Here is a 26,263-nt window from a genome sequence, read left to right on the forward strand (position 1 = left end):
TGGGGTTCTGTAAAACACACATATATGTTGTAAATTAAAATAAATTGTTGAAAAGTTGTTTTAAAAAATATCCAAAACATTTCCCAAACATAAATATTGGCTGAAAATAAGGCAGTTCCCAACTATAATGAAAATATATACTGATCTTGAAATAAACACTTCTGGCCTCATATCTCTATTCAGTTGCACATGAATATTGTAGAACAGAATCAAAGAAGATTTGGCCTTAATCTTACAATTTTTCAACACTAACCTTGTCCCAGTAAGAACTCCACAGTGCCCAAATGCCCCTCTGAAGCTGCCATCATTAGAGGAGTCCGACCTTGTTTATCTGCCATATTAACATCTGCACCATGGGTGAGCAAGAGGTCGACAATCTGAAAACACATAAAGAATGCACTGGGTACAAACCATCTACATAAATATCATGTCAGAAGTATCATGGATTCTTCTGCTAAGAATGACAATCTTTTGATGGCTGTTGGCTGCAATTAGCTTTTTTTGGAGGGAGAGGGGAATCCCAGGCAGGGCAATGGTAACAACAAAAAATCTATGGGATATATCCCATCTCATTCTCACAAGACACCTTTTGTTCTGTGACCCAAAAATACATTAAATGCCCTTTAACAGAAACACAAAAAGACTAAACAATTCAAAATAAATTTCAAGACGGCAGTTACTAAGAGCTACCAGCATCTACAGCACAGAGTCCAAGCTTCTTCCTAATTGTAAAAGGATGTATTCTAAGCAGTTAAGTACAAGATTTCAGCAGAAGAGCAAAATTTTTTGTGGGCTATTCCTAGAGAGCGAGCCCAGAGATTTACAAATATTTAATGCTTTTGTAATTATTGTGGCATATGGCTGAATATAGAGATTCCTATGATAGATCTTCAGGTTTAATTTAAATATTTTTTTATTGGCTGGATTCTCCTGACATCCAACCCCACAACCCTTCTCCACTGAAATTCTTTTATTTAGATTTATGGCTCCTCTAAATTTCAGAAGATAGGTAATCATACTGACTAACTTTCTATATTGATTGGCAGTTTTTTCCCCTGCTTAACATCTTACCATATTTGTTTTATTAATATGTAGAATTAGAACTTTTACTTATAAGGATAATCACTGAAAGAACAGTTATTTTACCAATGCAGTAAAGGTTACTATTTTTGTTTTTGATTCTCCTTTTACATAAAAAAATTAAAGGGAAACTCGCCTAGATTATAAATATAAATTTGTTTTTAAATCATCCATATTCCTAATAATGTTATTAATTTTGATTTATTTGTCTGCAAATATTACTATGTTGTTTATTTAAATATATATTTGCTTCAATCAGTGTACCCCAGTTTCAAGTGGATAACTTTTTCTAATATTGTTTCTTCAACTACATGAGGCAACTTCAGCATAAGGATTTGTAAATATTGTAATTATATTTTTAAATTATATTTAAACATTGTAATTATATTTTTAAATTATATTTAAAAATATAATTACAATGTTTCTTTTTTCCAGGTTTTTCTTGCTATTTAACAGCTTATTGGTCTTTTTTTAAGCTATCACAAAATTAATGTTTTTATTTGTCAAGTGGACTGTTGAAAAAGAGTCAAATCAGCATATTATTATTTTTTTTGAGAAATTTAAAATGAATATGGTTTTGATGTAATTTTTTTTCTAATGTAATTGTACGTTCAAAAACTTTATTAATTTGGTGATTCACAGTATATTTCCAGATCTTACTATTTTGTTTGCTTTGATTTAATAAACACCTGCTAATTTGTTTAATTATTTTTTCAACTATAAAATAGAGTTCCAACATAGAGAATATTTTAATCAATTGTTAATACTATGTATGCATTAATTGTTTGATGTTTGTTAAAAATAATATTGAGTGCTTTCTTTATGGTTATTTTTCTTCTCATATAGTAGTAGTTGACTTTTATATATTTTGTTTTAAATATCTCCTACTTTTAACATTTTAAATTTTGTTTTAATTTAATAAATAGAAATTCTGAGCACAAGATAAAGTATTGTTTTTTCTAAAATGAGTAGGAATAATAAGAAAGACTCGAAGATGGAGGAAATACAGCTTGATTCCTCTGTCCTTTTCTTTCATCTAAAAGACTTTCTGCTTCTACAACATAATTGTGTACTTTTTAACATAAGAGAAATCAGTTGCTGTTAAATTCTGCAAATAACCAGACTGCACATCACAATTGATAGATGTGTTTTATCTCATCTAGAGCAGCAGCGGGCTGGCGCACATGTGCAGCTCAATTTATACAATAGGCAGACCGGTGCGCACATGTGCACAGCTCATCTTGCACACACATGCACACTGGCTCACTGCTCACACGAGTTGAGTTGTCCGCACCTGTCTGCCAGCCTGCCATTCACATGGCCTGGCCATGGCCCAGAGGTTGGGGACCCCTGATCTAGAGGTCCACCAGGACAGGATAAAATGTGCCAGAGGATGTAAGGGCTTTGACTGATTATATGAATGTCAAATCTTGACTCTGGTAAACACAATGACTTCACCTTACAAAGATATCAGAACTGTACTTACAACCTATGACTAAGAAAAAAAACAGCTAGCAGGGAACCATCCATCCAAATAATAATCACATCACCATACGTCCATTTAGACAAAAATATAAGAAAACTATCAAGTGTAAGAAGTCTCACTATTTGTCCTCTCTTCGGTAAACATAGAATTAGGAACTAAAAAATCAGCCTTTTTCTGGCACCCAATCATAGGAATATTGCGGGAATGTATGTTCTCCTTGGACATCCCTATACCTGCTTACATGTGGGAAGAATATTACAGCCAATTATTCATTGTCTCAAGTTGTGGATTAAAGGAATCCCAAAATGATCTACCGCTCCTGCGGAAGATCTTCTACCCACCTCCATTATTTAAATATCACATTGACTGGTGGGTTTCCTTACTTGTAGGTTTATTTACTCATGTAAATAATTCCTGCCAAATTCCAATTGGTTGGGAATTCTCTATTGTGGTCTCCATTTATAAAAAGGATGATAAGGATGATCCTTCAAATTATAAACCAATTAATCTAACTGACATCATAGCCAAATATCTTTTATACAAGTTTGAGGCTGGTAATTGAAAACAGCTTGCTACCCAAAGATCAAATTAGATTTGGGTCTGGTCACTCCATTATTGATAACAGCTTCATTTTATGTCATCCAGTAGAAAAATATACAGGAAGCCAACTGTTTACAATTTTTACAGACCTCAGTGCAATATTTGATTCAATAAACAAGGACTTGCTTTGGAAGAAACTTATTGACCTAAGCATTGATTCCAGCCTCCTCTCTTTAATCAAGGCATTATACTCAAATGTATGCCTAAGGCTATGCGCAGAATACATAGTTCATTAACAGAAAATTAATACCAATAAAGAAGTTACATAAGGATGTATACATTTTGTTTAATCTGTACGTTAACATCTCAAAGTCCCTTCATTCAACCATATATATATATATAGGTCTTTGGTTGTTCGGGTTTTCTGGTGTTTTCAGCTTCGTGCTTTGAGCAGCAATGTGTGGTCTTAGCTGTTAAAGGAAGAAACACCAGCCTGAAGATGACGAATGGGACTTCGTCGAAACGTCGCCAAGACACTTCCAATTTTACGCGGGAGAAAACCCGAACAACCAAAGACCTACATACAAATACCCGCGAAAACCTCAGAAAACAAATATACATATATCCATCCATCCATCCATCCATCCATCCATCCATCCATCCATCCAGGTAGGGATGAGAAGACAGTAAGTCCAAAACTAAGGTAATTATTTTCAGGAAGAGTTGGACTAGGTGTAATTAGGGCCTGGATAGGGAATGTATACAACAAGTCAAATCCTACTTATACTTGGGATTGGTTTTAACAGAAACAAGTTCCTGGTTGCCTCATTTTAGGAAGAATTTTTAAGGACTACAGCATGTACCAATGCTATAAGATAATTCACCAACAATAGCTATGTGGGTTTCTACTTCCAATCATAAATAGTCCCACTGATATGGTGCAGAACTGTGAGGATATATAAATGCTGATTTACTGAAATGAACTGTTGTTGTTTGGTTGCTTAGTTGTATCCAACTCTTTCTGACCCCACAGACCAGGATCTAGGATAGCTCAGTGTGGCCAGCTCAGTGCAGCCAGCTCGACACTGCTGAGTCACCTCTGTCAACTGACTGCTATCATGTCTTCCCAGATGATTCAACACAGTCAATTCATTGTGGGGACAATTCGCCATGGGCCGCCAGAGTGAGAGCCGGATAGGTGAGCAAATAGGCAGAGCACAGAGTAATGGTGATGACCAGAGACTTTAAATTGGAAAGAGAGCCAGGTGGGAAAGTGAGCAGGTGGGCAGAGTGCAAAGCAGCAGTGATAGTGGTCAGGAGCTTCCCTATTTTCATACATGCTATTGTTGCCATTGCTGCCAAGCCAAACTCTGGGCTGTTAAGAGTTTGAGCCATTTGGCAATAGTGGCGGTGTTCTGGCCATTTGGGCATAGCAGTGGGAAGCGGGTGTCAGGGAGGTGGTGGATCCCAGGAGGTTACAATTTCCATATTTTGCCTGTTGCTGCTGCCACCAAGCCCTGGGCCATGCGAAGTTTGGGCCATTTGGCAGCAACGGCAGTGTTCGGGCCTTTTGTGGGTGGCAGTGATGGGCAGCAGGGAGGCAGTAGAGGCCAGGGATGTCCCATTTTCACACACAGAGCCACCACTGCCCCGAAAAGGCCAAACACCAGCAGCAAAGCTGAATGGCCTGAACTCCAAATGGCCTGGAGTTCAGTTCAGCAGCATTAGCAGAGAAGGGTATGAAAATGGGAAGCTTCAGGCCTCTGCTACTTCCCTGCCACCCATCCTGCCCACTGCTGCCACCATTGCTGTTGCTGAAGGGGAGGGATCTAAAAATGGAAAGTGCCAAGCCTCTGCTGCTTCCCTGCCACCCGACCCATTCGTTTCTTCCCATTCTATTTGTTAGGAAGTAATGGCACCAGATGCCATGATCTTAGTTTTTAATGTTGAAATTCAAACCAACTTGTGCACTCTCTTCTTTCATCCTCATCATGAGGCTCTTCAGTTTCTCTTCACTTTCTGCCATTAGAATGATATTATCTGCATATCTGAGGTGGTTAATATTTCTCGTGGCAATGTTAATTCAAGCTTATGATTCATCCAGCCCAAAATTTTGAATGATGTACTTTGCATATAAGTGCCATAAGCAGGGTGACAATATACAGCCTTGTCATACTCTCTTCCCTATTTTGAACCAATCAGTTGTTCCATGTCTGATTCTAACTGTTGCTTCTTGACTCGCATACAGGTTTCTCAGGATAAGGTGGTCTAGTATTTCTATTCCTCTATGAACTTGCCACAGTTTGTTGTGATCTACACAATCAAATGCTTTAGTGTAGACAATGAAGCAGTTTTTCTGCTGTCTCCATAATCCAATGCTGGCAATTTAATCTCTAGTTCCTCTGTTTCTTTGAAACACAGATTGTACTTCTGGTAGTTCTCAGTTCACATACTGCTGAAGCCTAGCTCGTAGGATTTTGACCAAGACCTTGCTAGCATGTGAAATGAGCACAATTGGTATGGTAATTTGAGTGTTCTTTGGCACTGCTGTTATTTGGGACTGGAATGTAAACTGAGCTTTTCCAATCCTGTGGCCATTGTTGAGTTTTCCAAATTTTCTGGTATATTGAGTGCAGCACTTTAATCGCATTATTTTTTAGGATTTTAAATAGCTCAGTTGGAATACTAGCTTTGTTGTTGGAAATGCTTCCCAAGGCCTATTTAATTTCACACTCCAGGGTGTCCAGCTCGAGGTCAGCAATCACATCCATTGTGGTTACCAAAACTTCCTTGTATAGTTCTATGTATTCTTTCCACCCCTTCTTAATCTCTTCTGCTTCTGTGAGGTCGCTACCATTTTTGTTCTTTATTGTGTCTAACTTTGCATGGAAGATTCCCTTGACAGCTGCAATTTTCTTGAAGAAATCTCTGGTCTTTCTCATTCTATTGTCTTCCTCTATTTCAGCAGTTCTCAACGTTTGTGTGACGGTGACCCCCGTCACACAAACGTTATGCGCATGCGCGGCGCGGCGCGCATGCGCAGCGCGAATGGGGGCGGGGCCCCGCGCACGGCGCATGCGCGGCGCCACCCCCGGAGGTGCGGCGCCACCCCCATGCGCGGCGCACATGTGCGGGTGGCGCCCCCCGGAGGCGCGCCACCCCCCCATGCACGGCGCGCATGCGCGGCGGTGCCCCCAGAGGTGCACCGCCGCCCCTACGCGCGGTGCGCATGCGCGGTGGCGCCCCCGGAGGCGCACCGCCCCCCCGGAGGCGCGGCGCGCCCCCGGAGGGGACAAAATGGCGGATCGCTGCGTTTGGCGACCCCACAAAAGAGGTCGATCGACCCCAAATGGGGTCGCGACCCATAGGTTGAGAACCGCTGCTCTATTTCTTTGCATTGTTCATTTAAGAAGGCCTTTTTATCTTTCCTTGCTATTCTCTGGAAATTTGCATTCAGTTAGGTATATCTTTCCTTTTCTCCTTTGCCTTTAGCTGTCCTTCTCTACTCAGCTATTTGTAAGATTTCATCAGAGAGCCATTATGCTTTCTTACATTTCTTTTTCTTTGGGATAGTTTTAATTGCTGCCTTCTGTATAATGTTATGAATCTTCGTCCACAGTTCTTCAGGCACTCTACTACCAGATCTAATCTCTTAAACATACTCATCACCTTCACTATATATTCATATGGGATATAATTTAAGTCAGACTTGAATGGCCTAGTGCTTTTTCCTACTTTCTTCAACTTAAGCCTGAATGTTTCAGTCTTAGTCATCCCCAGGTGATAGCTTCTCCATCTTTGGCTGCAAAGCACATAATCAATCTGAGTTCGGTATTGACCATTGACATAGTGATATCTGCGTGTAGAGTCACCTCTTGGGTTCTTGGAAAAGAGTATTTGCTATGACCAGCATGTTCCCTTGACAAAAGTTTGCCCTGCTTCATTCTGTACTCCAAGGCCACATTTGCTTGTTATTCTTGTTCTCTCTTGACTTCCTACTTTAGCATTCCAATTCTCTATATCTTTTTTTGGTATTAGTTCTAGAAGTGATGTAGGTCTTCATAGAACCATAAAACCATAGGTAACTTCAGCTTCTTCAGAATCAGTGGTTGTGGCATAGATTTGGACTACTTGATGCTGAATGGTTTGCCCTGAATTTGAATCAAGATCATTCTGTCGTTTTTGAGACAGTATCCCAATACTGCTTTTCCCATTCTTCTATTGACTATGAGGCTACTCCATTTCTTCATAAGGGTTCTTGCTCACAGTAGAAGCTATAGTGACATAGATACAGTCTACTTTTTGAAATGTCTCTGGAGATTAATACCAATTCCAGCCATAAGGGCACAGGTGAGTATATTCAAAGCCATCTAGTAATTTTTTGCAGGGAACAAACTTGCACATTACTAGCAAGACTACACTCTTTATATTAAAGGCCATTTTGAAGATAACAGAATATTTAGGTAATATTGTGATTAACTGCAGGGGTGATCAATTATTATGAATATGTCTTATTGTCTTCTTTGCATCTATTTGTATATTTGTATAAGTTTTTCTCTTTTGATGTAGTCAAATAACTAAATCAATAAATATTCTATTCTATTTATTCTATTAAGATTTTTTGCGGATGGGTTTCATACAATAGAAAATAACCTCTTTAATATAATTCAAGAAATACATGAAGCTATGGAAGTGAAATTCAATTCTTTTAAGGTGAATATTAATGATACATTTGATAAGTTATCAGCTCAAGTAGAACAAAATAAAGAAATTAAGAATTGCAGATTGGACATTTGGAATTATCCTTAATTCAGCTAATCTCCAATATCAGTCAAATCAGAATCATTTCTGCCAATCCATCAATGGAGATACTGCAATGGACTTGACAAAGAGCACCTGACGAAGAAGAAACAGTGTAATTCTGGGTGCAGTTACAGGATATTACCAAAAAGTACAAGGATGCAGTTTGGATACAAGAGGTGGATAAGAATAAAAAAAAAGAAGTTGAACTTGTAATAACAGCAGAAATGGTGGAGAAAAAGCATGAAAGATCAAGAGTTGGTCAGCATGGGGTGAAAATGAACTGCTCTTTTTGGGTTGAAACATCTGATTGATCTACACTCACTCATTGCCAAACAATTATTAAATTAAGAGGTGAAACTTAAGATTGGTTAACATCTGGTAAAACCTACCTGATAATGAAAGAGCCAACCAAAGGAGCAGCACTAGGCAACTACAGGCCAATGACCTGCTTACCAACAACTTTCAAATTGCTAACTGATGTGGTAGCTGATGCAGTCCAACAGCATCTAGCCACCCGAGCAGAAAGGAAACCACACAAACAGCAGAGGAGCAAAAGATCAGCTCCTAATTGGCAAGATGGTTTTGGAAAACTGCAATAGAAGGAAGATTGTAGCATGGATTCGTTATGTGAAGGCATTTGATTTCCCTTCACATGATTGGATAATCAAGTGCCTAGTCAATACATACATCAGAAGCTTTATGCAAAGATCAATGGCACAATGAAAGACAAAGTTATTGGTTAGTGGTGATAGATTAGGAGAGGTTAATATCAATGAGGGCATCTTTCATGGAAATTCACTATGAGCACTACTATTTATTATTGCATTGATTCCTCTATCAACAATACTGAATAAATAAGGCAAACATCAAAAACATTTACTAAGATCTCCCACTTTACATAGATGATCTGAAGTTGTATAGAAAAAGAATATCTGAAATAGAATCGCTGCTCAACATTTTCCACATACACAGCTTATCATGGTGAACTCTTAATTGGAGTGAGAGGAGAAAACCGATAAGCAGCCAGAGCCAGTTCTAGAAATGTCCACAGACAAAAGCAGCCAGCACCAGTATCAACAGATGGACTGCAATCTAAGCAGGCACAGAGATTGGATAGGCCAGTAATCCGCAAACAGTTGCCATCGCTCTCTGAAGATGAAGCCATGGAATTACCACCCCCCACCTAATGCAAGAGCTCAGTCAGCTGCAAAGTGCATAGAGCAGAATAGAGTAACAGAACAACAGAGTTGGAAGGAAACTTGGAGGTCTCCTAGTCCAACCCAGTGCTCAGGCAAGAAGCCCTATACCATTTCAGACAAAAGGACTCTTCAAGACTGCTTGTAGAAAAGGAGTCTTGACCCACTAAATGTGCTACATTTGGGACTACTTTTATTAAAATGGAGCAGCAAGCACAAGCTGAAGAAACAGTGCACCAACTAGTTAACTGCTGCAAGAAGAGTTTACAGACTAACTACAAACAGCAGTAAAGTAAAAACAAAGTAGCAACAATAGTGCATTGTAATATTTGCAACAAATATAATTTGCCTTTGAGCAAAAACTGGTAGGACCATAATAAAGTAATAGAAAACGAAGAAGCTACAGTGCTCTGGGTTTTTAGAATTAAAACAGACAACATTTAACAACTATGGATAAGAAAAACAAAAAAGGCTATTGCAGTACCTGGAGACAGCAGAATAAAAGAAAAATACAAAGATCTGCAAATAGAAATCGAACGACTGTGCCAAAATAAAGCAAAGATACTACCAAATAGGCTCCATGGGTGCAATCTCAAAACATCTGTAACACCCCTTGAACACCATTACCACTGAAAAAAATCACCATCAGTCAGTTGAAGAAGGCAGCTTTAGTTGGAACAGTTTACCTTTAATACTCTGTTATATACATATAAAAATTTACCTTAGACTTTAGAAAAATAAATCCAAGATGAACAAGAAAAATTTATTGTATTTTCAGACTGAATCTGGAAAAATATCAATTGCCTCAAGTTATACTTTTGATATAGATCAAAATCAAATAATTGTAAGATTAAATCAAGGAATGTTTAGTCCAGATCCAACAGATAGAGATTTCATGAACCACTATAACAGTGGTTCTCAACCTTTTTAATGCGCAACCCCCAACCGGTCGTAAGTCCAGGACTACTCAACCGGTCATAAGTCGAGGACTACTCAACTGGTGCAGCACCGTTTGCAGAATGGGACTTTTGGTGGGCTCAGCAGGGCAGAGACAGCCTGGACAATTCCTATTGCTTTTGAAAGCCAATAGAATTAGACTCTATTCAAGAGAGTCTATTCTATTGGCTTTCAAAAGCCAATAGAATAAAAGGGAGTAGCACAGCTAAGGAAAAGGGGAAAAAAATGGCGGACTGCGTTGTTTGGCGACCCCCGTGAAATGGTCGTTCGACCCCAAATGGGGTCCCGACCCACAGATTGAGAACCACTGCACTATAAGTACATAAGGATATTAAAAGTGTTATTAGGAACTAAGTAATTTCTTTCAAATCAATTAAGTTCTAATGATTCTTTATGGTATGGAGTGCTAGTCAGGTATTTTTGATAGATTTGTTAATCTCTCTGGCATCAGAAAGAAAAAGAGCCACAGAAAAACAGGAGTATATATTACTGAATGATTTGAAGCAATTACAATGAACATATAACTAACTCAATGCCTTCCCACATCACGGTTGTGTGAGATCCTCTCTTAATGTGTACGGTCCTGTGTTATGAAAGCAACTGTGACTGCTGGGATTGCCTAAGGACTACCTATAGTGATCCAACAATAAACCAAGGATTATATTTTGGACTTTACAAGATTAAAGTGAAGTGGATTAACAGATTTGAATTTCAAACATGCTAGTTGCTTAACATTTGTTTCATAACCAATTGTATAGAAGCTGGCTGCTTCTACAGAAGGGGCAAGACTTTCATGTGGTCTGGATCACCTTAAAAATATTTGTGTAAACAGAAATAAACAATACGTAGAAGATTATGAATTTCCATGAAAAATAAAGGAAAAGATGTCCAGATTTTCTCAAACCTCCAAAGTTGTTCTTAAATGTTTACTTCAATGAAGAGGCAAATACTAACAAAATTCTTAATAATTCCTTAGATTGTAAATTTGAATTATCAATGATGAAATCTCTTAAAAGTTTAGTTTTAGAATGATCTAGTTTATATGGCTGGTTTCGGCATCTTCAAATAAGTAGAACAGCAATAAAACAATTATTGGAACAAGGGGGAATATTGAGAGACTTGACTTAATTCAAAAACCTCATAATATATAATTCTGAACATGAGTTATTATTGGTGGCAAGACTCATAATACAAACAAATAAAAGATTGCATGATTAAATGGATGCAGAATTTGAATGTAATAACAGAGATGCAATAATGGGAATTTTAGTATAAGAAGATTAAATTTACTCTGAATATTAGAGAAAAATGGATTGTTTTACCATTGATACATCACTTCAGTTTTGGTTGCCAAAATGGAAAAATCATTTTTTAAAATGATTGAAAATGTAATGAGCAAATCAAATATATTTTTTTCATATTTTATGGCAATGTTGTAACACAACTATTTTGTAAAATAATATAAGGATGGAATATAAATGTGTAAATGCTGAATTTCCATTTCAGCCTATGATATTCTTATTAAATTTTACTAAACCATATATTCCCTCTATGTATATTCAATTAGCTCCGTATAAGTTAACTGTTTCAAAGGTATTATGTGTTTCTTATTGGAAAATTTTCTGATTCTTTCTTTGAATGAATAATTGACTAAGTTGCAGGACTATGCTTTTACCTCCAAAATAACACTGTACCTTAAAAGTAAACATGTTATGGAATTTAATACAAAGTAGAAACCATTCCAGGACTACAGTTCAATATATGGATTTGTACCATATCTAAAATTTGATTTTTTCAATGTAATGTCTATATTTCAATTTAATGGGATATTTAAATCAGAACAGATTTTCAGACTCAGGCTACTATGGTTTATGGTTTATTTGGTGATTCATCTATGCTTAGAAACTTAGTTTCTTAAAGTATTATAATATATTCAAATATTCATATTTAATGCTATACTACAGGTATATAATACTAAGATTTCATATTCTATTTACTCACTTGTGCTTTTTAATTCACTTTATCTGAATGTTTTGTTTTGTTTTTTGCTCTTTTGCTTATCTCTCTAAAATGTTTCTCTCTAAAATGTTTAATACCCTTTTTTTTTTTTAAAAAAAAGAGAAATATCCTAGCTGCTCAATAAAAATGGCAATGTGGTAAACAAATAACAAATAAGAAGACAAAGCCCATTACACCTTAAAATGAATGAATGATTGAATAAATGAATGAATTTACCTATGCCCTTTAAAAAATCCTATAGCAATGAATGCCAATTTATTGAAAATGGCCTCAAGCTCCCCAGGATATTCCAACATGCCAAAAACCTATTTCCCCCCCCCCTTCCTTTTAATCATACATAATTCTTGGAGACTAACTGGACAAGTCCCTGCAGTTTTCTCATGTTACTCTTACTAACAAGAGACTCACATACTTTGGCTGATGAAAATAACAAATGTGCTCCCCAAAATGTACAGGGTATACATTTTATTACAGCAGTACAGCTGTATTATAGTAGAGTAGGGAACAGCTTTTCACTCTCTCTTATTCTGTTACCTGCCAATGGCCTTGCCTAACGGCACTGAATAAAGGAACAATCCCTCGTCGGTTGGGCTGGGCTACAGCTGCTCCTTGCTCTAGAAGCAGACGACAAACATCCAACTTGCCTCTTCCTGCTGCAGCAGTTAGAGCTGAAGAGATAAAAGACTGATTAGAAAAAACTAATTATAGAGTCACAATCTACTTTAAGAAGAACCCAAAATTGAGAAAAGAAAGAAAGAAAGGAAAATGGAATGGCTTCTGACTATAGTTTCCAAGACTTTTCAAAGACAACTCTGAAGGATTAAAGTTAAAGGCAACTTCTGGAGAATGAGTAATATTTCTTACATAATAATAATAATAATAATAATAATAATAATAATAATAATAATAATAAAAGCAAGCAAGGGTAGTACCAATAGTAATAGGCTCCTTGGGTGCAATCCCAAAACAACTGGAGCACCACATTGGCATTGACAAATTCACTATTAGTCAATTGCAAAAGGCGGCCTTACTAGGAACTGTTTCCATCCTGCGACGATATCTGTAATACCATCAAACATCCACATCTGCCTATCCCAGGTCCTGGGTAAGGACTCGATAGGTAGACAAAATGCCAAATCTAGTCTGAACATCTGGCTGACTGTGCGATGATCCATAATAATAATAATAATAATAATAATAATAATAATAATAATAATAATAATAAAGTTGGAAGGGACCTTGGAGGTCATCGAGGCCAACCCCCTGCTCAGGCAGGACACCCTATACCATTTCAGACAAATGGCTGTCAAGTCTCTTCTTAAAAACTTCCAGTGTTGTTGGAGCATTCACCACTTCTGGAGGCAGGTTGTTCCACTGGTGAATTGTTCTAACTGTCCAGAAGTTTCTCCTTAATTCTAGCTTGCTTCTCTCCTTGATTAGTTTCCATCCATTGCTTCTTGTCCTGCCTTCAGGCGCCTTGGAAAATAGCTTGACTCCCTCTTCTTTATGGTAGCCCCTGAGATATTGGAACACTGCTATCATGTCCCCCCTCCTCCTTCTCTTCATTAAACTAGACATACCCAATTCTAGCAGCCTTTCCTTATATGTTTTAGCCTCCAGTCCCCTAATCATCTTTGTTGCTCTTCTCTGTACTCTTTCTAGAGTCTCAACATCTTTTTTACATCGTGGTGACCAAAACTGGATGCAGTATTCCAAGTGTGGCCTTACCAAGGCATTGTAGAGTGGTATTAATACTTCACGTGATCTTGATTCTATCTCTCTGTTAATGCAGCCCAGCACTGTGTTGGCCTTTTTGGCAACTGCAGCACACTGCTGGTTCATATTTAAGTGATTGCCCACTAGGACTCCGAGGTCCCTCTCACAATTACTACTACTGAGCAAGGTACCCCTTATATTATACCTGTACATTTGGTTTTTCTTGCCTAAATACTTTAATAAATGTATTTAGTTTTATCCCTTTGCAAGAATTTCCATTCCTAAGCACTGCTGATAATTAGAGTTGTTCTTCAGTACTGCTACATGTAGAACTCTATGCAATTTGATAGTTTGTATATGTACATAAAAAATACTTCTAGGCTGGAATTAGAGCTCATTTGTTGAAGTAAACAGAAAAAGTTATTTTTCTACAACCTTAAAAGCTAATACGATTATGCTATTTGATCCATAAAAATAGTTTTAAGAGTAAGATAATTACAAAAACTTTTCTCATGTGTATATTAGAATACATCGTTGTTTCTAGGATATAAAATTATGAGACATAAAGGAACACTGCATGATAATTTCATCATCTATTTCTCATAGTATTGACAACTCAATGCAGTATTATTGATGGACAATTTCAATAAAGCAAAACCTACTGCAGTAAACTATTTATATGCAATTTAATTTGTTGTCTCAAAAGGAGTATTTATTTATTTATTTATGTGATTTTATGTTACATGGGAGCTAAAAAATGTTTCTTAAAAGGAGTATAAACTGAACTGATGGTGCTGAGGAGCTACTACAATTCCTGGATTTTCTTTCAAGCTTAACTTCATGACAGGCTATATTTGAAAACTAAAATGTATATTATATTTATATATGGATATATGGATCAAAATTCAAATAATCTTTTTCTTAAATATATATATCACAGGACACCAAACGTGTCAGGATTGAAATGTACTGACCACAAAATGTCCCAGTCCAACTTCACTGGGCATATTTTAACATCAGAATAGCCTATTCCTTTCTAATTGGAAATATGACTTTAGAACAACCTGCTATGATCTTGAAAAATTTTGTACATCTCTTTTCTATTGCAAACAAACTGGGAACAAACCAAAGAATGTATCTAGATCTGAATCTAAATTCATAGAGCTGAGAGAAAAAGTATAAAATTTGAAAGAATGCCATCCTTTTGTTCTCTTCCAAGTCTAGGGGGCATCAATCATTATAGAGCATCACTGCTTTAAAAAGGCAGAGTTTTGTATGTTTAATTTGGAAGGTATTTTTCATACCTCGTATTTCTGACACTTGAAGAAATAATTACATTATGTACTGTATATGTACACTGGTTGTATATGCAGGATTTTAGAAAATGCAAAATAAGATAATTTCCTTTATTGACAGGTAGTTCCAAGAGACTACAATAGGACACATAATAGTTCTACTATTAGATGTCATCTCACCTAATGATTACTGACTGCTTCACACAATCAAGATTCCAGTCGCAATTGTGGTCATAAGTCAAGGACTACCTGTAAGCCTTCCTAGTTCTGGAGTGTCAAGCAGGCAGTGTAAAGAAAATTTTGAAGCCTAAGCTGAAGAGTCTCAAGAAACATCTGGAGGATTTAGCTCTTGGTAATGCAACCATAGCTAGTAAGAGTTTATAGCCAGTCACACAATCAACTTACCCAACTAAAGAGAGAAAGAGGGAATGAACTCAACAGTCGGGGGAGGGAAGGGGGGGATAAAGAAAGCTGGGAGACAGAAGAGGGCCAAGAAAACATGATTAAATAAGTCTTTTTGGCAATGAAAACAAATTTTCAATGTTTCTCTCCCTGGAATAGCTAAGCTTCCCCTCACCATAAGTACCCCTGTCCATCCTATCATTACCCTTCCTTCTATCTCTAACACTCTCAGCCACCTAGAAGCCCCGCTCTCCTAATTATCAAATACTAGACATAACACCCACCTCAGGGTCAGATAGTTGTAATAAATCTTGCCAATCCTCATTTAATTTTCCCACATCTGAGCAGTAGAACAACTATTCTGATATGTGGGGATTCTTGGTTTATGTGAAACTGATGGGCAGATTTTTACCTGGAATAGATGGTCTCGAACATTTCTAGGTTCAGGGCCATTTAGACTTTTTGATTTTAACCAGAACTTTAAATTATATTTGGAAACAGACTGGCAACCACTGCATTTCCTAAAGGAGTGGTGTTATTTGTCAGTAAAGTCTCTGACCTATAACCTACATGTTCCCGCATTGTGTACCACTGAGGTTTCTGGGTAGACTCACACACAACAAATTTCAGAATCCAACTGAACTCAACAAAAGTGTGAATGATTGCCCTCAGTGCTCCCCACTCCAGGAAAGGCAACAACCGACTCATCAAATAAAAGCTGTAGGTAGGCCTTCCTCATCACAGTTTTCAGTTCTTCAAGCAACAGAGTCTAAGACGACCTCAAACTGAGAATCTGCTTTTTCTGGACAAGTGCAACATAGTCAAAAATTATAGTTGGTGTGAGCTTGAAATCAGAGGCCTTGATGGAGATGTATAGGAAATATTAGATAAGTAAAAAGGCTGTAGCGTTTTTAAAGCGCTGAAAAAGAGAAATATTAGGAAGTACAGTACAATTTCTGTGGCTTAACATCAATTTTGCAAGTCTATTTATATTAAACAGGGGCCTAATTCCTTTTTTAATAATAAGACTAATGCTTTTGCAGCATTAAAGGCTGCAATGCTAAGATGGAAGTAAAATTTTAATGTCTATTGATATGACAAACTTATTCTTTGGAATAATCCTGGTTTAAAAACTTTTTAAAATTCATAATACAACAGAGGTATAATATTTTCAATCAGCTTATGGAGAATTACATTTTTAAGTTATTGTAAGAGAAATTTGGACTGATAAAAATGAAATATCAGCATATACAATTAAAACAACTTTTGACTTCATTATTAGCAAGCACTCTGAATTACTATCAGTATTAAAATACATTTGGATAATTTCACATCTATAATGTATGTATACAGTTCAAAGGAATATTGTTGTCCACCTTTCAAGGTAAGCAAGATAATGGCAAGGATTCCAGGAATGCTACTTTATTATTGCAGGTACATTAAGGAAGTCTTCAAAGCCTGTTCAAAAACTTCACTGCTCTTTAAGGACGAGGTAGTCAGCCAAAGAATAACTCAGCCTTGAGTTATTCTGAGCTTCTTCTTTCTCATGTTTTCTCTAGAGTTCAGCAGCCATTTTATTATTTATTTACTTTATTTATATCCTGCCTTTATTATTTTTACAAATAATTCAATGCGGTAAACCTAGCCACTCTTTTGTTGCCTTGGCTGTGTGTTTTGGGTCATTGGCATACTGGATACCCATCCATGATCCATTTTCAATGCCCTGGCTGAGGGAAGGAAGTTCTCACCCAAGATTTGATGGTACATGGCCTCGTCCATCATTCCTTTGATGCAGTGAAGTTGTCTTGTCCCCTTAGCAGAAAAACACGCCCAAAGCATAATGTTTCCACCTCCATGTTTGACAGTGGGGATGGTGTTCTTGGGGTCAGAGGCAGCATTCTTCCTCCTCCAAACACCGTGAGTTGAGTTGATGCCAAAGAGCTCCAATTTGGTCTCATCGGACCACCACACTTTCACCAAGTTCTCTTCTGAATCATTCAGATGTTCATTGGCAAACTTCTGATGGGCCTGTACCTGTGCTTTCTTGAGCTGGGGGACCTTGCGGGCGCTGCAGGATTTCAGTCCTTCATGGGGTAGTCTGTTACCAATTGTTTTCTTGATGATCATGGTCCCAGCTGCCTTGAGATCATTGACAAGTTCCTCCCCATGTAGTTCTGGGTTGATTCCTCACCGTTCTCATGATCATTGAAATTCCATGAAGTGAGATCTTGCATGGAGCCCCAGACCGAGGGAGTTATTTTGTTTCTTCCATTTGCAAACTGCTATCATCTTCTCACCAAGCTACTTGACGATAGTCTTGTAGCCCATTCCAGCCTGGTGTAGATCTACAATCTTGTTCCTGACATCCTTGGACAGCTCTTTGGTCTTGGCCATGGTGGAGAGTTTGGAATCTGATTAATTGATTGCTTCTGTGGGCAGGTGTCTTTTATACAGGTAACAAGCTGAGACTAGGAGCACCCCCTTTAAGAGAGTGCTCCTAATTTCAGTTCGTTACCTGTATAAAAAATACATAGGAGCCAGAAATGTAGCTGATTAATAGGGGATCAAATACTTATTTCACTCATTGAAATGCAAATGAATTTATAACCTTTTTGAAATGCATTTTTAAGGATTTTTTTCTTATTATTCTGTCTCTTACTGTTAATATAAACCTACCATTACAATTATCAACTGATCATTTCTTTATCAGTGGGCAAACATACAAAATCAGCAGAGGATCAAATTTTTTTTCTCTCACTGTAATTAGCATGGAGTGAAGTAATATATAAATTATTCCGGGTAGTCAAACATTAATGCTGTATTTTAAAAGTGAGGGTTTTTTAAATTATCAGTGGTGTCTGCAGGATTGGATGCTTTTAATCAAAATGACAAAAACAGAGTTGCACTGTCATTATGCAAACCACCCCTTTTACACATATATGCAATCATACAATAGTTTTTTCATAATTTGCTTCTTTAGTATACACTGAATTATATACTATATTATATTTTTTGCTGTTTTCTTCTTTTGATTGTTTGAATTGTTTCCCCTTTCTTTTTATATACTAAAGCAAAAAACAAAAAAACAAAAAAAAAATGAAAATGTGTTTATATTCATTGAATATACCACAGTATAATCCTACAGTTACGGAAGAAATTCAGAATTGGACTATTTCATGTTTTTTCAAGTTTTTTAAAATATTTTTTATAAACTTATATACACTTGTGCAGGACCATAGCATTGAAACAAACAAACCCACACATCCTGTTATTCATAGCTTATAATCAAGTAGGTATAAACTATGAACTAGGCTTAAAGTGGTTGATCAACTATCCCTATACTCAATAGAAAATAGATGAAGAAACTAGAAATATCCTATCTGCAAATCCCTAACCTCATTTTAAATTAATGGTAAAATGAAGAAAAGAAGCTCTGTCTTTAAAAGCACTCCCACTGGTAAGAATTAACTATGCCAGATAGGAATGCAAATGAATCAATAAAACTGGAAAATGCAATCAACCAACAAGTCATTTAAGTGAAATGGATGGTATAGAAATGTGATGAATGAATGAATAAATAAAATAATACTTCCACAAAAGAAGCATGGAAAAACACAATTTATTGAGGTGGCAGCAATGAAGGAATGATGGATTGAAGAATGTATCATATGTAATATGAATAAATCACAAGTTGATGTATTTTTCTAATTTGGTCTGAGATCAGGTCAGTATATTTAGGTTTATTCCATTTCATTCTTGTAGTACAGGTAAACCTTGAGATATCATTAGTCACTTAACAGCCATATGGCCCTGCTTCAAGCTTAGGGTGGCTGCAGCATACCTATTGTCCTTTGCCCTTACAACTGACTCAGAGACACTGCATTTGCTGCCTCTTTTCCCCATCCAGCTCCAACAAGATTTCCTGCAGCACTTAGGTATTCTGCCCCATAACTGCTGGAAGCAGCTGCCATTTTCAGTACTCTGACAATTCCTTGCGGAAAGCTTTTTGCTGCTGGTCTGACCCTCTTTAGAATCCAACATCTGCTGTGATCTGCTGCATGTTTGTGGGGTTGCTTTTTCTTTTAGGCTGAACTTTTTCTTCAGTCCTTAAGAAAAAACAAGCTGCAGAAAGCTTATCTTTGCTTGCTTCCCTCCTTTCTTCTACAGAATTCTTCAGTTTGGCAGTCACTCAAGGTATGTAACATACAAAATTTGCACCACCTTTCCAGACATGCAGTAAATTTAGCAAACTAAGTGGTTAAAAGGAATTGAGATTGGAGGACAGAGGCAGAGAGTTTAGTTTCAGCACCTAAAAGGAGGGCTCCCTTACAGATGTAGTTTGAGGATTACTTGTATGCCTATGTGACTAGTATTGTACACTATGAGTTAGAAACATGGGCCAATTTTTGTTGTTAGCTGCAAGATTTATCACCCAGAATACAGTTAATCTTTTTTCATATAACTGAATGATTACAGAAAAAGACTGAAAATTGAAATACATCCTTTTGCATCAAGATATTTAAAAGTTTTGAGAAATATTACTGATTGAGTAATCAATTTAACAGAAAAATGAATATTTATTATTTCTAATAAATATATCTATATCTGTACAAATCCTATGGCTATTAGTTTTATATTAGTTTATATTGGATAATGCTTATGAATCTTGAACACATACTATTTGATTAATATCTTAGCTGTGTAATTAACTGGCAAACATATGAAAACCTTTATTTCCTAATTACATGTGATACTCCAAAAATTAGAAAAATTAGAGAGACAATTTTGGCACAGCAAAGAATTTACATAGAGCAATCTCTTTTAACAAATCCACTATGTATCAAGATATATGAATGTTCTAGTTAAAAAAATTACCTGTCTCTCCCCAAAGGCTGTCAAAACTGTTGATTTGTGCTCGCTCCACCTCCTCTTCATCTTTTTCTGGGAGATCAAGTAGGTAGGACACGATCTAAAAACCAAGAATCATGTCAGTTCATGAAATACACACACACACACACACACACACACACACCCCAAATCAACACACAAATCAAATTACTTGGCATCATTAAAATAATTGTCTTAAGAGACAAATGCACTTTCTACACTCAGTGGAAACAATGTAAAAACTAAAAGGTTAGCATATTTTTAAATTATACAAGTTTAAAAATTATGCAATAATTTCTTGATCTACTGAAATGAAGCACGGTATATTTAATATTCTGGCTAGCATTATGTTCAGTTTGGTTAATATGCTAACACACTTTTTCCTGGGAAGATTATATTGGTATAATTACCTATGTTTTAGTTAACAATGGGAGAATCTTACTTGAATGGGAGTAGGGCTCCCAAAGCTATGCTCTTGAGAGGCATACTAGATTGGGCTTCGAAAAGAAAATGGGGCCAAGACAAAGAAGTGGATGGACACCAAGTCATAAATTAATGTAATACTGAATTAAACTTTAAATCAGAAGTTCTCATAAGCAACTTAATTGCTTATACTTTAGTCATGAGCAATCAATTCAGAACTTCTGGTTAAAGACATGTGGACTAGGATTTTTCTATCCACTGGAGAGATACACTGACAGCCAGGCAGTGTGTCCGAGAAAATGAAACTTCTCTGGAGAAGGAGAAAGCTATGAAATTGCCCACTTGAGATATGGGAGGCAGTTCCTTGGAGGAAAGGAGACTCTTATAGATAGATAAGAGTGCCAGAAGTCCAAGGAGTAAACAGTTTGCTCATAGCTTCAAGCAAAGCTTGTTTAAAAAAAAGGGTTTGTCCAATCCATTTTCTAAAACAATTTTGGATGGAGAAAATTTAAAGTGTAAAGAGACTGAATGCCCAAAGCCATCTGGGTGAATATACCTTTCACCCTTGGGAAAAATTAAAGAAAACTAAGAATAGAAAGACTTTTAAAAGAATTAAAAGCAAAAAGCTTGCTGGGAGTTTGAAATGCGAAAGTTAAAAATTGACTAAAGAGACAGTTAAATTTTGAATATTGCCTTATTTAAAGTATTTTAAATTAAATAAATAACATGCAACTCCATGGAAAAGGGGATTATTTAAAGTTGCTAAGAAGGATGATTGGCTGACTTTGCTAACTAACTAACAAAATGAAATTCAATGGTGACAAAAGCAAGGTTCTACATTTAGGCAAGAAAAACCAAATGCACAAGTACAGCATAGGTGGCACCATGCTCAATAGCAGTAACTGTGAGAGGGACCTCGGAGTCCTAGTAGACAATCACTTAAATATGAGCCAGCAGTGTGCTGCAGCTGCCAAAAAGGCCAACACAGTGCTAGGCTGCATTAACAGAGGGATAGAATCAAGATCACGTGAAGTATTAATACCACTCTTCAATGCCTTGGTAAGGCCACACTTGGAATACTGCATCCAGTTTTGGTCACCACGATGTAAAAAAGATGTTGAGACTCTAGAAAGAGTACAGAGAAGAGCAACAAAGATGATTAGGGGACTGGAGGCTAAAACATATAAGGAACGGTTGCGAGAATTGGGTATGTCTAGTTTAACGAAGAGAAGGACAAGGGGGGACATGATAGCAGTATTCCAATATCTCAGGGGCTGCCATAAAGAAGAGGGAATTAAGCTATTTTCCAAAGCACCTGAAGGCAGGACAAGAAGCAACGGGTAGAAACTAATCAAGGAGAGAAGTAACCTAGAACTAAGGAGAAACTTCCTGACAGTGAGAACAATTAATCAGTGGAACAGCTTGCCTCCAGAAACAGTAAATGCTCCAACACTGGAAGTTTTTAAGAAGAGACTGGACAGCCATTTGTCCGAAATGGTGTAGGGTTTCCTGCCCGAGCAGGGGGTTGGACTAGATGACCTCCAAGGTCCCTTCCAACTTTACTACTATTATTATTATTAAAGAATAGAAACAGAAAGATCTTGTGACTGGAGTAATATGGTGTACCAAAAGAGACTAAAGAGAGACATAGAGGGAAAAAAAGCTCTTTTTTATTCTTTATTTCTTTTTTCTGGGTTACAAATCAGAAAAAAATGCCTACTATTAGAAAAACAGCAAAACTTGAAGAAGGGATTAAAGAATCAGAAACTCAACAAATATAAAAAAGGGATTATGCCAGTCCTTAAAAAGGAAGTTTGAAGAATTAGGGAAGAATGTTACAACATCAGTAATTGTATCTTGTCTGCATCAAGTAAAAGAGATCTGGCTATCCTCAAAGAAAGAATGGAGGACAATGTACAGAACATATAAATATATGGAAATATATTTCTTAAAAATAGATGTGTTCTGGATTTCTAATAAACTTGTTACATCTACTAATAAAATGGAGATATTACCAAAACCTCTTTTAGATCATAACCCAGTGACTTGAATATATAAAAGTAAAGGCAGAATGAAACTTTGCTACAAAAAGAATAAATAATTGAGGACTGCAGAGAACTTGAAATGCTTTGAGATTAAATAAAGGCATGGACATAAGCATAGTTTGGATTGCAATTAAAGCTTTTATGAAAGGACAACTTATTCAGCAAAATGGTAAAATGATTTTAATGGAGACAAAAATGAAAGTGGAGGAATTAAAGGGGTCTTGGGAAAGGAAAAATGTCTCATAGCAAATAAAACTTCTACAGTGCCAGCTTTGCATGGCATGGGTTTTTATGGTACAATAAAGTTAATGCAGATGTCAGGTTTTGAAGCCCAGTCTTGTTGGTGCTACAGACATTGCTTCTCAATTTGCCAACAAGCTTAGAGGGAGGGGAGAGGCTTGGAATGCAGACTCAAAGATTAAGAAAGCAGACCATGGGAATCAAGGACAACGGCCAGGTATCTGGCTATACCCAGAGATTCTCTCTCATATCAATATTTCCCAACTTGATTGGACAATGTGACCTGATCCAGAGGGAGGAAGAACAGGTTAATGCTTTTACAATAGGGGTTTGGGAGGGGTCCAATCAGAGCTGGTTTTATTTTTTATATATGCCGATATGGTATACTCAATACAGCTTTGCATTAAGAGATTGGAAAGTCTTGAAGGTGTTTGCTTAGTTGGGTTCGTCAGTCAGAACATTGACACTAAACCAGCTCTCTTTTAAAAATCTACTGGGAGTGTGTGTCCTGAGCCCCTGCAGCCTGTCTGGTAGCCTATGGAAGAGCTGCGAAAATTCAGAGGAAGATGGCTGGAGCGGGGCCAGTGAAGGAAGACTATGCCATGGGTTAAGCAGATTCCGGGACCCAAGCGATGGGACTCCGCCAAAACGAATCACTGACAGCACGCAATGAGGCTGCAACAATAACCAACGCAGACTAGAGAAGTGATATGGCAGGTCATGATGCAAAAAGAGACCAAACCAGACTTCCCATCGATCTCCCTTGGGGAAGTGTCCGTCCAAGTTCCGAGGTGGAAGGAAAGGAGAGCCGCAAAGTGGGAAGAGTCAGTGCAGTAGAGATATTTGATGGCTTGTCGCAGCCCATCAGTTGAGGAACTAAGGTTCCTCAGCCCAGGAGTGGAACTGTTCCCTGAAAGGGGGTCCAGCCAGCCCACAGTAACTGCTTCAGGGATGTTGCTTCAACCTCGGCAGGGAATGACCACCATGTCAGCTGCAGGGGCAGCCAGCCCCCAGAGGACTGTTGCCCCATGTCAGCCACATTCCAGCCCGAAGAGTCGCTAAACCTCCGAAAGCACCAGTTGAACCAAGGGAGCTGCTGGTCAGACATTTTTTTAAATGGCAGCTGCAGGTATCCAGCCTTGGCCTTTCCCTTACAGAGCGAAGTGGCCATCATCATATTGGGTTGCCCCAGGACCTCCAGAGGCCCTGCCAATTAGGATGACATTAGATGGCAACCCAGACAAACTGCCTTTTTTCCTGAACCAGGTGTGGGCATATCTGGATCGCTACGGGCTGATGTACGCCAATGATCTGGCTTGTGTGGATGCTATTATGGCTAACTTGGAGGGAGAAGTGGCAGAGTGGGTGACTGGGCTCCACGATGAGGGAGCCCCGAGCTGGGAGATCCTGACAATTTCCTGAGGGAACTCAGGGCCTGCTTTGAGGATAACATGCAAGCTCATTGAACGGAATTTGAGATCTGAGACATCAAGCAAGGAAGCTGGCCAGTGATGAAATACAGTCGTGAATTCTGGAGACTGGCGGGGAGGCTGAGACACTGGCCAGAGCATCTTTTGGCGCACTACTTCAGGGGTGGCCTGAATAGAGAACTGTACCACACATGCATGCCTCGAGGATTACTAGACCAGATCCAACACTGGTACCAGCTGGCCACAAACACGGAGTTGGATCTGATGGAATATAAGAAGTACTGGGGAGCTGAACCCTGTCCAAAGAGGGTCCAGGGGAGATGACTGCTGGGGCAAAAGAACCCCACCATGCCGAGCCCAGACCTGCCAAGCTGCCCAGCTGGAACTTGTTTCTGATGTAGTCAAGGGGGTCATCAGGCAGCAGTTTGCCCAGTACCAGTTTCCAGGGGAGTTCCAAGGAACTCGACTCCCCAACCCGCAAAGAAACCACCCAAGAAGGGAAAAGAGAAATTTTGAATGGCAAGCCAGGTTGTTGAGATCTCACCCTCTAGCAGTGAAGAGGGGAGATCTCTGCCTGGCAATGACTTTCAGCTAAACCTCTATAAGAGTGAAAGAGAGGGCAAAGATGACCTAATGGTAAATGAAACTATTAGCCCCTTATTGGCCCAGGTAGCTGTTGCCAATTTAAAGTTGATGCCTTTTGAATTACAGGGAGCCTCTGCCATGTTAATGCAATTAATTAACGAAGTGCTGTATGAGCATCTACCTAAGGGGGTTCTAGTGTATCTTTTTTTTATATATATAAAATTTTTATTTTCAATTCTGCAATACAATACAATCTTAAAAATACTTCAGATAAAAAAAGTAAGACAAATTAATACACACCATTTTCAGTATTGCTCACCCATTTCCCCCCAAACCGCATCCACCCTCTAACCAACTTGCCTCTTTCCCTCTTCTTTCTCTTCCTCCCTCACCCCCTCTCCTCCACCTTCCTACTTACTTCTCACCTTCTTCTATCCTCTCCCTCCGGATGCGGTCCGGGGGAAATGCCCGAGCAATTCCTCTCTCCAAATTGAAACCTCAATATATATACAATAAAAACTATTTCTACTTATCTGAACTACTAAAATTCCCACTCATCCTTCCCCACCTCCCTCCCCCACCCCCCTCCCCCCTGACTTCCCAGAGCTAAGTACAGGATTATACAAATATACTAAACATAATCTAATTAAGTTTACTAAATTATACAAAAAGCAAAATCATACTAACCCTTAACTCTCTTCAAACTTTAACATCATAAGTTTAAACAAATTCATTACTCAAAAAATAAATGAAACTTTGTAGTTCCATACTTCTTCTGAACATATTCTATCCATCTTCTCCATACGTTAAGATATCTCTCTTGTGAATGGTCCTTTAAATAAGCAGAAATTTTTGCCATTTCTGCTAGATTAGAAACCTTAAATACCCATTCTTCTAAAGAAGGCAGAGTATCCTTCTTCCAATATTTACCCACCAATAACCTTGCTGCTGTTATTAAATTCAACATTAAAAATAGTTAATTCAACTATTTAATAATTCAACTATTAAAATAGTTTCTTTAACATCAAAATCCACAAAAATACCCAAAAGAAATAACTGGGGAGTAAACTTAATCTTCCTTTTAAAAACCTTTTGAATGTTCCACCAAATCATAATCCAGAAGGCTTTAATATTTTTACAAGTCCACCAAACATGGAAA

General features: G+C 37.7%; 1 protein-coding gene across 1 annotated transcript in view; it reads right to left on the reverse strand.

Moving 5' to 3' along the window:
• The window catches only part of TANC2 (tetratricopeptide repeat, ankyrin repeat and coiled-coil containing 2), an 80,419-nt gene that overhangs the window by 21,041 nt on the left and 33,115 nt on the right, over nt 1-26,263 (reverse strand). The window contains exons 6-8 of the mRNA XM_039355305.1: nt 20,370-20,463; nt 12,616-12,749; nt 254-377 (exon numbers count right to left, since the gene is read on the reverse strand). Coding sequence (XP_039211239.1) covers nt 254-377; nt 12,616-12,749; nt 20,370-20,463 — 352 coding nt within the window. The remainder of the gene's footprint in view (nt 1-253; nt 378-12,615; nt 12,750-20,369; nt 20,464-26,263) is intronic.

The sequence above is a fragment of the Crotalus tigris genome, unplaced genomic scaffold (assembly GCF_016545835.1).
Source record: "Crotalus tigris isolate CLP2741 ecotype Arizona unplaced genomic scaffold, ASM1654583v1 scf7180000018662.152376, whole genome shotgun sequence".
NCBI lineage: Eukaryota > Metazoa > Chordata > Lepidosauria > Squamata > Viperidae > Crotalus > Crotalus tigris.